The sequence below is a fragment of the Pollicipes pollicipes genome, unplaced genomic scaffold (genome assembly GCF_011947565.3).
Source record: "Pollicipes pollicipes isolate AB1234 unplaced genomic scaffold, Ppol_2.1 Scaffold_3773;HRSCAF=4423_pilon_pilon_pilon, whole genome shotgun sequence".
Taxonomy (NCBI): Eukaryota; Metazoa; Arthropoda; class Thecostraca; order Pollicipedomorpha; family Pollicipedidae; genus Pollicipes; species Pollicipes pollicipes.
This window is the reverse complement of record NW_023596370.1, coordinates 135219-146824: the sequence shown is the minus strand read 5'-3', so window position 1 is coordinate 146824 and position 11606 is coordinate 135219. Positions and strand designations below refer to the sequence as shown.

The following is an 11606-nucleotide window of genomic DNA, read 5'->3' as shown; positions in this document are numbered from 1 at the left end:
AATATCAAGACTGCCTGGAATCAGCAGCACCTCTTACCTTGGTCACCTCGATCTGGTAGTTGATGATATCGCCATTTTTCGTGACCTGGTCGGTGAAGCGGACCTTGTAGAACGGCCGCAACGGGGAGAGCGGTTCCGGGCTGGAGGCGTCAGAGCTATCCGCCCCCTCTTCCGTCTCCTCCCGCACGTCCTCCGTCTTGCACCGGTCCATCTGACCGCAGGCGCGGTGTGAGACCGACAACGTTTGGTGCGTGGTATTCGTGACTCAGTGAATTTTAAAAAGTTTCAAAAATGACATGGGAAAACCTTATGACTGACACAGATGGATGCGTAAACAGAGTTTGCTAAGAGTGAGTTGATGGTAATAGCTGACAACAGCCAGGTAAATATGTCTATCTAGGCAGCACACAGCTATTAAACAACAAGTTCAGCCTGCTGATAACCTCGGAGAATTGTCCGAAATGTTGGAAATTTCCCCGAATGGCTTTCGGCACTTCAATCACGAAGACTTTCCACAGATAATCATCCATACCAAGGAAAAATCCCAGAAAATTTTAGAGCATGATCAAAACAGAGAATATTTTTATTTGCTTTCCATGACTATCACCATTGGCTGTGCATGGTGCCATGGAGTCGAAGCTGGGGAATAATTTTCGGATCTGCCAAACATAAATCAAGGGTCTCTGTGGAAGATTATTAGAGAGATAATTGTTCAGTGAACAATTTTTCCACTGCTGAACACGTCCTAAATATTCCAGTGAACAGAAGCACTTGGAAAACATCTTGCACATATTGACATACCATGGACATCATTGTTGTGTACTGAGAGAGCTATAATGTGACAACTGATTAAAATAAGATGCCAGAGTTTGCAACATACTTTAGTCAGAAGATTCCAGCAACAGAATACACAACAAAGCTTGAAACAGTTTTAAACAATATGTCGCTGCTTGAGGCGCCAATAGCCAACAGTGTCAAAGGTACCTTTTCGGACCCAGAGTCTGTGATGATGGCTTCCGCAGTTGGCTGGTTTCTAGGCTTAAAGATGTCATCATCACTGATATCTCTTGGCACTTTCTTTTGCAGTGGTGTGGTTATAGCTGGGTCTGTGGTAGCCTCCATCATTGTGAGGCTTATGGTAATGCAAACCTGAAATGAGTTATTCATTATTTTCAGTCAATATATACAAGATATACTAGCTGGCTAGCTTTGCTTCAACATCCCATTTTGTAGAATGTGACAAATCTATCTAAAACCTATAACATGTAATGACCTTAGTAATGTTTTAAAATATTGCTGTGATGAAATCACTGATCTCATCAAATATATGAACACTCCATTAATAACTATTTTCTTGAACATCCATTGGCACCCCCAAACATTTACTAATGGGCATTTGGCATAGTAGAACAATGTGCTAATACTTCAATATCTTAATAGTACAGATACACAATACATGTTCAACACTTATCCATTCTTGTAAGGCACACAATCAAATTCACTGAAACTTGCATACCTACAGCTGTGTTCCATGTTGTGATCCCAGAAGTATGCTACCTAATTGGCTTTGTCAAGACTTGCAGTAAAATACCATCTCTTTGACAGATATGTCTATCTTGGATTTGAAATGGTTGCTCCATGGAGCAGAGCAAAACAGAACTTTGCCTGCATGTGCCATTATGTGTTTATTGTAACCAGTCATAGCATGTATGTTGCTTATGGTCTGTTTGATAAGATTTTTTAAGATTTGTTCCAAACCCTTTGAATGGATGGATTTCCGGGATCAGAGCTCACGCTAAGCAGTGCTTGTTGTGCGAGCCCTGACCCCTACCATCCGATCGCGCAATTCCATGTCAACGGCAGAATTTTGTCCGTCCTGCCCTCTGACGTCAACTGACCTTTAGCGCGACCGCTGCCACCGGCCCCGGGCCATACCTGTCAAGGGCAAATAGCGAGGGCCCTAAAGCGACTCGAACCCACCAACCCACCCGGCCATGGGTGGGTGGATCGGAAGGCAGGCGCTCTAACCAACTGAGCCACCGGGACGGACAAAGATTGTTTTAAAATACACCCACATATGCAAAACAAATTGAAAAAACAGACTGAGTATTTGTAATGCCCTCCTCCCATTGCTGTAATGAGCAATGCAACTCTTGAACAGAAGCCAGACTTGAGCACAACCTCAAGTATGTTGATTTGACAAAACCTTTCCAAAAAAGCCATCAATGCAATTTACTCCCCTTTACCTCACATGAAATATCCTTAAGCAGAGCACAATCTTAATAGCTCTCTGTCCAGTTTTTGTCTATCTGCTATTTGGTAAGTATAGCATGCATACCTACATGCGTTCATCTATATAAGGCTGATGGTTGCCGTTCTATATTTCAGCATAAAAAGTGCTACAATACCCTTATCCTTCACTGTGATACCACATCCACCAACCATGGGACACTGGCAAAATTGGGCACTAAATGGCCAAGTATGCCAGAGGCCCACACCAGTAACAATGGAATCACTCTAAATTGCAATGCATTTGGTTCAGCACCTTGACTTTTGGTGCACAGGCCATCCAAATGTTATGCTAAGCCTGATGCCAGGGACAGCATTTTAAAGGAGGGTAACTGAAGGGTGAGGGAGGAGGTTTCAGACAGCATAACACCGTGCTCAGATAGAGTTGCACATAATACCACAATACAAATGAAGTATTTCCAAACATTAAGCCTGCATACTGTTGGCTTTCACATCTGACAAGCAGCATGCCCACCTTTCTTTCACATCTGTAGCTTAGCTGGGGGCTATACAAATGTTAGCTGTAAGGGACGTTACACTAACACAGCATAAACCGAATGGGAGGGGCGATCTTTGCCCAGCGTCACCAGTGTATAACAGGGGAAAGGCGGGATCGAAAATATGGAAAATGTGTAGCGTATCTTTTGGACTACTTCTCGTAATCAAAGCCCACAAACGTGGAGAAATTGTAAGAAAACACGCTACTACCTTATACCTTTAAACGTTTGTTGTAACCTCCGACTCCTGCAGCCCAGACCCGCTTCGCCGCGGTTGTTGACTGGGGCAAGGACCGCTGCTGCCAAGACCGTAGTAGTTTGTAAGTAGTAGAACAAGTCATCGCGCACTGCTCCCCAGCGTCATGTTCGGCGCAGCTGCGTCACGGGAATGCACAAACAATATAAAAGAAGGATAATTATATTTTATTGAAGTACTATGTACCAGGGATGTTTCATAGTGCTTGAAAAATACAGTTGCTATTAGAATGCATAACCCAGTGTTTCGCATCTTTTGGAACAAAAACTGCACATTCCAGCTTCAAGAACCAGAAACATGAAATCCATCACTAAGAAGGAGGTCAATGCAGCGCAGCTCTGACAAAAAAGGCCGCCGTCGCTTGGCCCGAGGCTATGACTGGTGAGCCTCGGGCGGGCCGTAACGGTTTTGCACATTTTTGTAGGCAGGCAGGCTTTGAAGTGATGATATATGCGCTGTGGGAAATGTGACATGTGTTGAGTGCTTCATTTCAATGCGTAGAGAGTGCTGGGCTTCTGCTTTGATGCTTCCCAGTTTTGGGCAGGTCCAGTCCTTTTCCAAATGGCACAGCCAACTCCTCTGTTTTGGGGCAGGGGCTGGTGGTAATTGACCAAGAGGTGGGGTGTCTCCAGTACCATCCTGACAATCTTATTTGCCTCTACTGACTGCTTATTACCCCCACTGCTATGCTCAATATGAATTGATCAATTAATTTGCACACTGAGCTAGTTATTTAGCATTTTGCACACTACATTAACAAATCTAAAATATTAAAAAAATGTATCAAACATCTCACAATACAAACAAGAAAATCTTATTGTCAGAGCAGCAACACTAAAACTGGCTTTTCTGGAGTGGCATCGGTTTGTGGCATGTTCTCTTGATCAGCACAAGCAGCGCAAACTGGTGCAAACTGTTTTGCTTTTGTGCAATGATTTTTGTGTGAGAGCTTCAACATAATGATGGCTTTCTGGCTGCATGGCTGCTGCAGGCAGCCACATCTAAGACTGAAAAGAGTAATATTGCTCACTTGGACATTTGAATGAATATCTGTTGCTGAAAAATGAAAGATTAACCATTTATGGTGTGCATTTTGTGTATGTGTCAATGTATACATCTCATGAATCTAACACAAAAATGTCCTGGGGTGAGACATTGAAATTGTATTTTGTATAAGTTAGGTCTTAGCTTGATTGTATAATTGTAATGTAAGGTTAAGTATGCAAAGTAAGTTCATTATGCTTTTATTGCATCTAATGTAAAGTTATGTTATTGCTAATTATTCTAATGCTTATTGCTTTTTACTTTCAGGAAGATACATATATACCTGAAGAACTGCAAGCCATGGCTGAGCAGGGTGATACCGTAGCAGGCAGCTCACCTGTTGTAAAGGTGAGCACTTCCCTTCAAGGAACATACCTTTTCATTCACAGCACTGGTGAGCACTTCCCTTCACATTCAGGTGAGCACTTCCCTTCAAGGAACATACCTTTTCATTCATCTTTAACAGAACTGTTAAGAGTTTTCAGTATCAGGCTTAGGGAATATGCTTTTTATGAATACAATGTTGTTGATTAATTCATTACTATTCTTATATGTGGGCAAGCTTTGTGAAGCAAGTGGTTGTAATTATATCATAATCAATCATTTTGTGTTTTTCCAACATTTCATGTAGTTCATGAGGATGGCTTTCCAATAAAGCTAGTATTTGCTTTTGATATCTATAAGCAGTGTTTATCTTCATCTCCTTCAAAGATGATCATTACCATAGGACTTGGCGATGGTGGCAGCTGCCCTGCCTCTTCCCCCCTCTTTTAATCACCCGAGGGGTCTGGATCTGGAGTCAATGTGAAAGGCCCTGCACATCAATCATCTAAAATCCATGCACATGTCTATATGCATGTTACTTAGTGCTATCCCAGCTGCCAGTAAGCTTGTGAAGACCCATGCTGGTCATGCCCTCCTGAGTCCTAATGCTTGAAGCATTCATGTTGCTGCAGCACAGACATCCAGCTTGTGTCACATTGCCAGGGGGTGGCTCCTTTTTCCAAGGGAGCTGAGATGGGTGCCTGCTGATCAGCTCTGGGGATACCCATCTGAGCTCTATGCATCAGATTTCATCCACTTTGAAAAGGACCTCTTGAAGATATAAACTTAATTGAATAATACCTCTTAGCATGGTGGACCTCTGGTTCTTCTTATTGTGGCCTCTTGGCTGGCTGACATTACTTCATTGTTTTCAATCAGATGCCCTATGCATCTGATTGGGGCCCCTTGGAATCATCTAGACCTCCTGTCAACTATGAGAGCATAATGCTGGCCATCAAAGGCCATCTTAAGGGCAGATATTAGGTCTTGTGTGCCTTAAGGGGCTGCTTTTTTATTTGAAGGAATACTTTCTAGGTTATATGGCACCTTGTCTCAATGTGACAGGCTCCTGATATTTCGAGCTTGGGGAGGGGGGACAGGGGCGACAAAGATGTGGTTGTTTCCTTTGCCAAATTAATAGGGGCATCTGTCTTTGGCCGCTGGCAGCACCACCCCAGCACGTTGTCAATTTAGAACCGTGCCCTTGGGCACAACCATATGCACCAGCAGCACCTGACTGTCGTGCCACTGCCAGGCCGACAAATCCAACGAGCCCCATGAGGAACAACAGTACCTGGACCTGATCCGTCGCATCATCGAAACCGGCGTTCAGCGCGATGACCGCACGGGAACCGGCACTCTCTCTGTGTTTGGCACCCAGATGAGATTCTCCCTTAGAGATGGTATGTGGAAATGCATGGCACATGTTAAGGGTGGTTGGTGGTGCCCTTAACTTCATTAATCATTAAGAGGAAAGTGGAAGCTTGCTCGTCACCTTACGTGCTAACCAGCTCGTGTGTGTGTGTGTGTGCCATGTACAGAGCCACAAAGATGTTGATGACGCCGACAGACACCCTGTGCGTGCAGGCCGTCTCTAGTGCGTGCAGGCCGTCTCCAGTGCATGCAGGCCGTCTAGTGCGTGCAGACCGTCTCTCGTGCGTGCAGACGGTCTCCCGTGCGTCAGGTCGTCTCCCTTACATGCAGGCCGTTTGCCATTCGGCAGACCGTTTCCCTTGATGCCGGTCGTTTCTCGTGCGTTCAGGCGTTCCCCTGTGATGCCGGTTGTTTCTCGTGCGTTCAGGCCGTTCCCTTGTGATGCCGGTCGTTTCTCGTGCGTTCAGGCCGTTCCCCTGTGATGCCGGTCGTTTCTCGTGCGTTCAGGCCGTTCCCCTGTGATGCCGGTTGTTTCTCTTGCGTCCAGGCTGTTCCCTCCTGATGGCGGTCGTTCCTCTTGCGTGCAGGTCGTTTCCCACTGCTGACCACGAAGCGCGTGTTCTGGCGCGGCGTGGCTGAGGAGCTGCTGTGGTTCATCCGCGGCAGCACGGACGCCGCCGAGCTGCAGCAGCGCGGCGTGCACATCTGGGACGGCAACGGCAGCAGAGAGTTCCTCGATCATCTGGGCTTCACCGACCGCCGGGAGGGTAAGGCCGCGCCGCCGCACCGCCCGGTGGCAGGGCCGGGGCAGAAAGAAAGCATGCGGGGGCACCCGGCCGGGCAGGGGATGCTGCATGTGGAGGTAGAGGTGATGGGTGCCCCGGGGAACGGTCTGCGTGAGCGGATGGCCGCTAGAATCAGTCCCATCTCTTGTCTCCTGGTTGAGGTGAGCAAACTGCCTCTGTTATTCCGACGCGAAAGCTCAGCGCACGGTACACCCTAAAACTCGCACAGTTTGTGTACGTCTTACCTGTCGCTGCATTTTTTGCGTCATTTTCCCAACAAGTAGGCACAGAGTGCGCTGGGGTGTGTGCCAGCCGGACTAAATGTTTTGCATTGTCCCCCTTCTGTTCGATTTTACCGCTAATCTGTTGCAATCTGGAAGGCGTTGGTCCCGGCGGAGAGCTACTCGAAACTCGCCCTTGCTCTTCCTGAGCGCCGTTTTCTGAATTCAGGCAGGCGCTGCCAGCTCACATAAGGACAGACTGGCGAAAGGCTCGGGATCGCACGAGCACCGATGGCCAGGGAAACGCGCGAAGCCAAACCTAGGTGAATCTCAGTCTCAGTTTTCATCGCGACAGTAGAGGGGAGGTTAGCCTCTGCCGCCTCGCATAGGTCACACGTCGGGACATGGTTTGCTCCTCTCGACGGGGCAAGTATCGTCATTCCCGCGCTGTGACCACGCGCTGCTCGTCGCTCATGTTCTCGTGCAGTGTCCACACTTGGCCAGCGAACGATATCGTCTCTTTGGTCGTGGCCTTGTGCGGCGTAGTTTCCGCGCTCACTCATAGGTGGGCGCGCCAGTGCTGACGCGGGAGCTGCTCTTACATGTCTTTACGATATTGACTTAGAGGTCATTTACTCACCGTCACAACATGTTTTGATGTCGCACGACCCTGGCTGGATGTACCCCGTCGTACTAAGTTTACGTAAACCGCGCATGAACCGCTCGTTATGGTTTGCCGCCCCGCGCGAGATGCGCTGCAACCGGGCGTAGCACGCGCCTGTTGTATTCATTCCTTTGTTCCCACGCCTTCTTACCAATCAACTTGTCCTCTTGATACGCGATTCTCAAAACCGACAGCAGTGTTTTACAGCTGCATGCTTTACATGATGGGACGTGGTTGCACAGATGCACATATAGCCGCAGTTGGGCGTAGAAGACCGTTGCCGTCGACTCACCCCCTAAGCCCAAATAGCCTACCGTTCGCTCATATGACCACGCGTAGATGTGCTTGCCTTCGCCAGACGGCACGCTGTCAGATTCCTCGGAGATGCTTGGCTCCGAAATTGGCTTCGTCAGCCGATGGCTGCAGGATGATCTCTGCGGTGTCCGAGGGTCCTAGTTTCTTTCTCCTCTATAGATTGGCCGTGCCTACATTTTTGTCTTAGATATATACAGGGGCATGCATGAAATCATGCAATGCCACAGTATCAGCTGCGTTTGTTTCGGACAGGTCTAACTGGAACATAGCAGGTGAGGTTTTTTCCATGTCGCATGTTTTCGTACGATTTTACTAACATTCCCATCGGTTTTGCATACATTTACATCGTTTGAATGGACATGCAGGTTATGCTACGTGAGCTACGAGCTTTGAGACCAGATACAGCCATGTGTGTGCTGGCCCCCACGTGAGGCCTATAGGCGTGCGTCACAGGCCGAGGGTGTTGTTAACTGGCATGCAGGCTGATGATCCGTCCCTGCTGTGGTCCGTTCCGACCTTGTGACTGGCCTGCACTGGAGGTGAAGCCCGCTTCTGTGACTGGAGGTGGTTGGTCCGGTCCGGTCGAGGCCTGGTCCGGTTTGTCCGGTCGAGATCTGACGAGTGGCGGCGGTGGCCAGGGGACCTGGGGCCCGTGTACGGGTTCCAGTGGCGACACTTCGGCGCCAAGTACCGCGGCCCCGACGCCGACTACACCGGCCAGGGCGTCGACCAGCTGGCCAGCGTCATCCACGACATCAGGTGGACATCCCCGGTCCGCCCCCTCCCCCTCCCGCTGTCGCCGGGGAGGGGACCGCGCAGGCGCTGGCGGCGTGGTTGTATAGCGCGCCACCGAACGGTATGCACTGCGTCGCCATGTTGCCTAGTCTCGCCCTGCATTTACCACTTCAGCAGTTTTCTTCAAAGCTTCCGTTGTTTGAACTTTTTTAACGTCTCATGTGTGCAAGTGTTGAAGGCATGCCGCGTTAAGAATTTCAGATAACCTCGACGTGATCAGAGCGTGGTCGATCTGCTACTCGGCACAACACCGTACGTGGTGTCTGCACCGCCTTCTCTGCGTCTCCTGCTCGTACTTTGGTTATCTCATCTTGTGCTCGCGGTCACGTTTCGTAACTGTTTGCCTTGCCCATATGTACCATTTTGACGCCTCGCGTGTCAGAGACCCCTGGCGTGCTGTCGTGACCCTTCACGTGCCGCCGTAACCGCTCGTATGCCGCCGTGACCCTCCACGTGCCGTCGCGACCCCTCACGCGCCACCGTGACCCCGCACGACCCCACCCTGACCCGCCCGGGCCGCCGATCCGCACAGGACGAACCCGAACAGCCGCCGCATAGTGATGAGCTCGTGGAACGCGGCTGACCTGCCGCTGATGGCGCTGCCGCCGTGCCATTGCCTGGCCCAGTTCTACGTGGCCAACGGCGAGCTCAGCTGCCTGCTGTACCAGCGCGCGGCCGACATGGGTCTCGGCGTGCCCTTCAACATCGCCAGCTACGCTCTGCTCACCTGCATGATCGCCCACGTGACCGGCTTGAAGGTGCGCACCGGGGGGTCACGTGACGCCCAGCTTGAGGCGGGTGCTGTATCATCTAACGTACCTGCATGGGTGGTGCCCACAGCTGGAGTGACTCGATCTGGACGCCCAGTAATACCCTGTTGCAGAACTACGCGGAGGTAGCTGCTAAATGGTCTGTCCCTACAGTTTTGTTGACTGGTACCTTCGCTACGTCGGCTAATCGTGGGTGAAAAGCACATGCCAGGGCGGTATCGGGTTTCCCTGGTTTCCGTTGCTTTTATACTTGGCAGTACTTATAGACGACAAGTATTCATCAAGCGTCGTTGTACTATGGTATTCATAATTTTTCGTCACCTTGACTGTTCCACGCCTCGCTCTGAAGCTGTCGCGAAACGTTGCGAGTGATGTGATCGGGCGGCACTGTCGGCAGCCGGGCGAGTTCGTGCACTCCATGGGTGACACGCACGTGTACCTGAACCACGTGGAGCCGCTGAAAGAGCAGCTGGCGCGCGAGCCTCGCCCCTTCCCGCGGCTGCGTTTCGCTCGCGCTGTCGACGACATCCAGCAGTTCACCATGGACGACCTTCAGCTGGAGGGGTACGATCCGCACAAGAAGCTCTACATGAAGATGGCCGTCTGAGTGCACAAAGCTACGCCGGTCTGTGCTTGGAGGTGATTGTCTGAAGGCCTTAAGATCGAAACGGAGGTGGCGGTCAGGTAGATTTAGGTCTGGTGGATGGCGGGAGTTCAGGTTAAGGGTGGAAGTGGTGGATTACAGACACGCACCAGCTGCTGGAGATGGCGATGGGGTGATGGCGGGGTAGGTGACCGCGAGTTCTCAGCAGACACGCACCAGATGCTGCAGATCGCGGTGGGGTGATGGCGGGGTAGGTGACCGCGGGTTCTCAGCCTCATAGATGGCTGTGAACTGATATTGAGAGCTAGGGACGGTGCGTCGACGAACGCTTGTGCGTAGTTTCAATTATGCGCGAACTTTCAGCTCACGTGCCAAAATACGGGGCATGCGCCTCCTTTGTGTGCTTAGGCTCTGCTCTCAGGATTTTTAAGGTTAAGTTTTAGGCCTAGCCAAGGTTGCGACAGGCTTCAAATTTTCGTTTTGAAGTACTTGAGCTGCCCTCCTGACCTTCATTTTTTACGACCCGGAACCCGGTGGGAGAAGCTCCGAAGTATTCTCAACCTACACTACGTTGTGATATAAATAGGGGATGCTTTTTACCAGGCAACTTTTTGTACTTTTTATTCCTTTCTTCGAGGACACGTATCAGCCCCGCTGTACCTTATTGTCGAACAACATCTCTCCAAACCGCGAGCGTTTGCGCGGCCAGTCATCCCCAGTGTGTGCGTAACGTCTCGTGCCGGACTGGCGGCCGCATTGTTTTTGGTGTTGTTCGTGATGAATACATTTCCACGCTGCACAGTCTCTGTGAAGACTCGCTGGTCTTGACATGGCCGTGACCGACACTAAGGACTCGTGACACTATTTCTGCTGTATTGTCGGGTCCCCGTTTGGCCTTATCATCGTGGCTGCCGCGCGCCGCTAGCGCACATGGCGCGGGATGTCATCATCGGAGCCCATTGAACTGAATGGTAACCGCGGAACACGGACTGCACTTTGAACAACAGTGAACAGAAAGCGCGAGCAACATAGATGGTGCGCGTGCCGGCCGGGAGCCGCTGCGGTCCGGACCTCTGAGACGTAACCGATCCTCGCGGTCCGGTCCGGTTGGGGTCCGTCGCCAGTCTCCCCATCTGGCTGAGCCGCAGCACCAGTCCTAGGTGGCAGCGCTGTCGACGGCGGCGACTCTGTGCCCTGCGGCGCCGGGGGGCCGGGCTGGGCGGCGGCCGACGGCAGCAGCTGCATGTGCCGGCGGTACCACTCGGTCTGGGTGGCCAGCAGTGAGGTCATGCTGCGCGCGGCCGCCGCCCACCTGCCGTCCGCACGGGGTCAGGTCACCCTGACTGGTACGGCGCAGCTGCCCCGCATAGACACATGGCCCAGCGTGTGCTTACCGACGCTACCCAATATTTCACCCCGATAGGACTGCGCGTCATAATGCATGTCGTGCACTTAAAAACATCAGCAAAAAAAAAACGCGTCGGGCACGAGAACTCCTCAGCCGCTTTTGACAAAAAGGTTTCCGAAGCACTTTCAGGAGCAGTTTTAATCAGTCCGTTTGAAATGACATGACGTTAAAGCTGTTGCACAAGCCGCGGCGCATCTCCGTGTGCAAAGATGCCAGAGTGGGGAAGTCGCGCCTGCGCCCCACCTGTGGCCTGCTGGGGC

General features: G+C 50.8%; 1 protein-coding gene and 1 long non-coding RNA gene across 2 annotated transcripts; one reads left to right on the top strand and one right to left on the bottom strand.

Annotated features, from left to right (window-relative positions):
* Positions 1 to 43: 43 nt before the first annotated feature.
* LOC119092982 (uncharacterized) lies at positions 44 to 3049 on the bottom strand. The gene is made up of 3 exons (XR_005093578.1): positions 3005 to 3049; positions 985 to 1149; positions 44 to 211 (listed from the first exon to the last, which is right to left on the bottom strand). It is a non-coding gene; the product is annotated as an uncharacterized LOC119092982 (long non-coding RNA).
* Positions 3050 to 4358: 1309 nt separating this feature from the next.
* Positions 4359 to 10051, top strand: LOC119092996 (thymidylate synthase-like). The gene is made up of 6 exons (XM_037215889.1): positions 4359 to 4434; positions 5666 to 5813; positions 6372 to 6551; positions 8408 to 8528; positions 9097 to 9322; positions 9732 to 10051. The coding sequence occupies exons 1-6, from the start codon at positions 4387 to 4389 to the stop codon at positions 9939 to 9941; spliced, it is 933 nt and encodes a 310-aa protein (XP_037071784.1). The 5' UTR covers positions 4359 to 4386; the 3' UTR covers positions 9942 to 10051.
* Positions 10052 to 11606: the final 1555 nt, after the last annotated feature.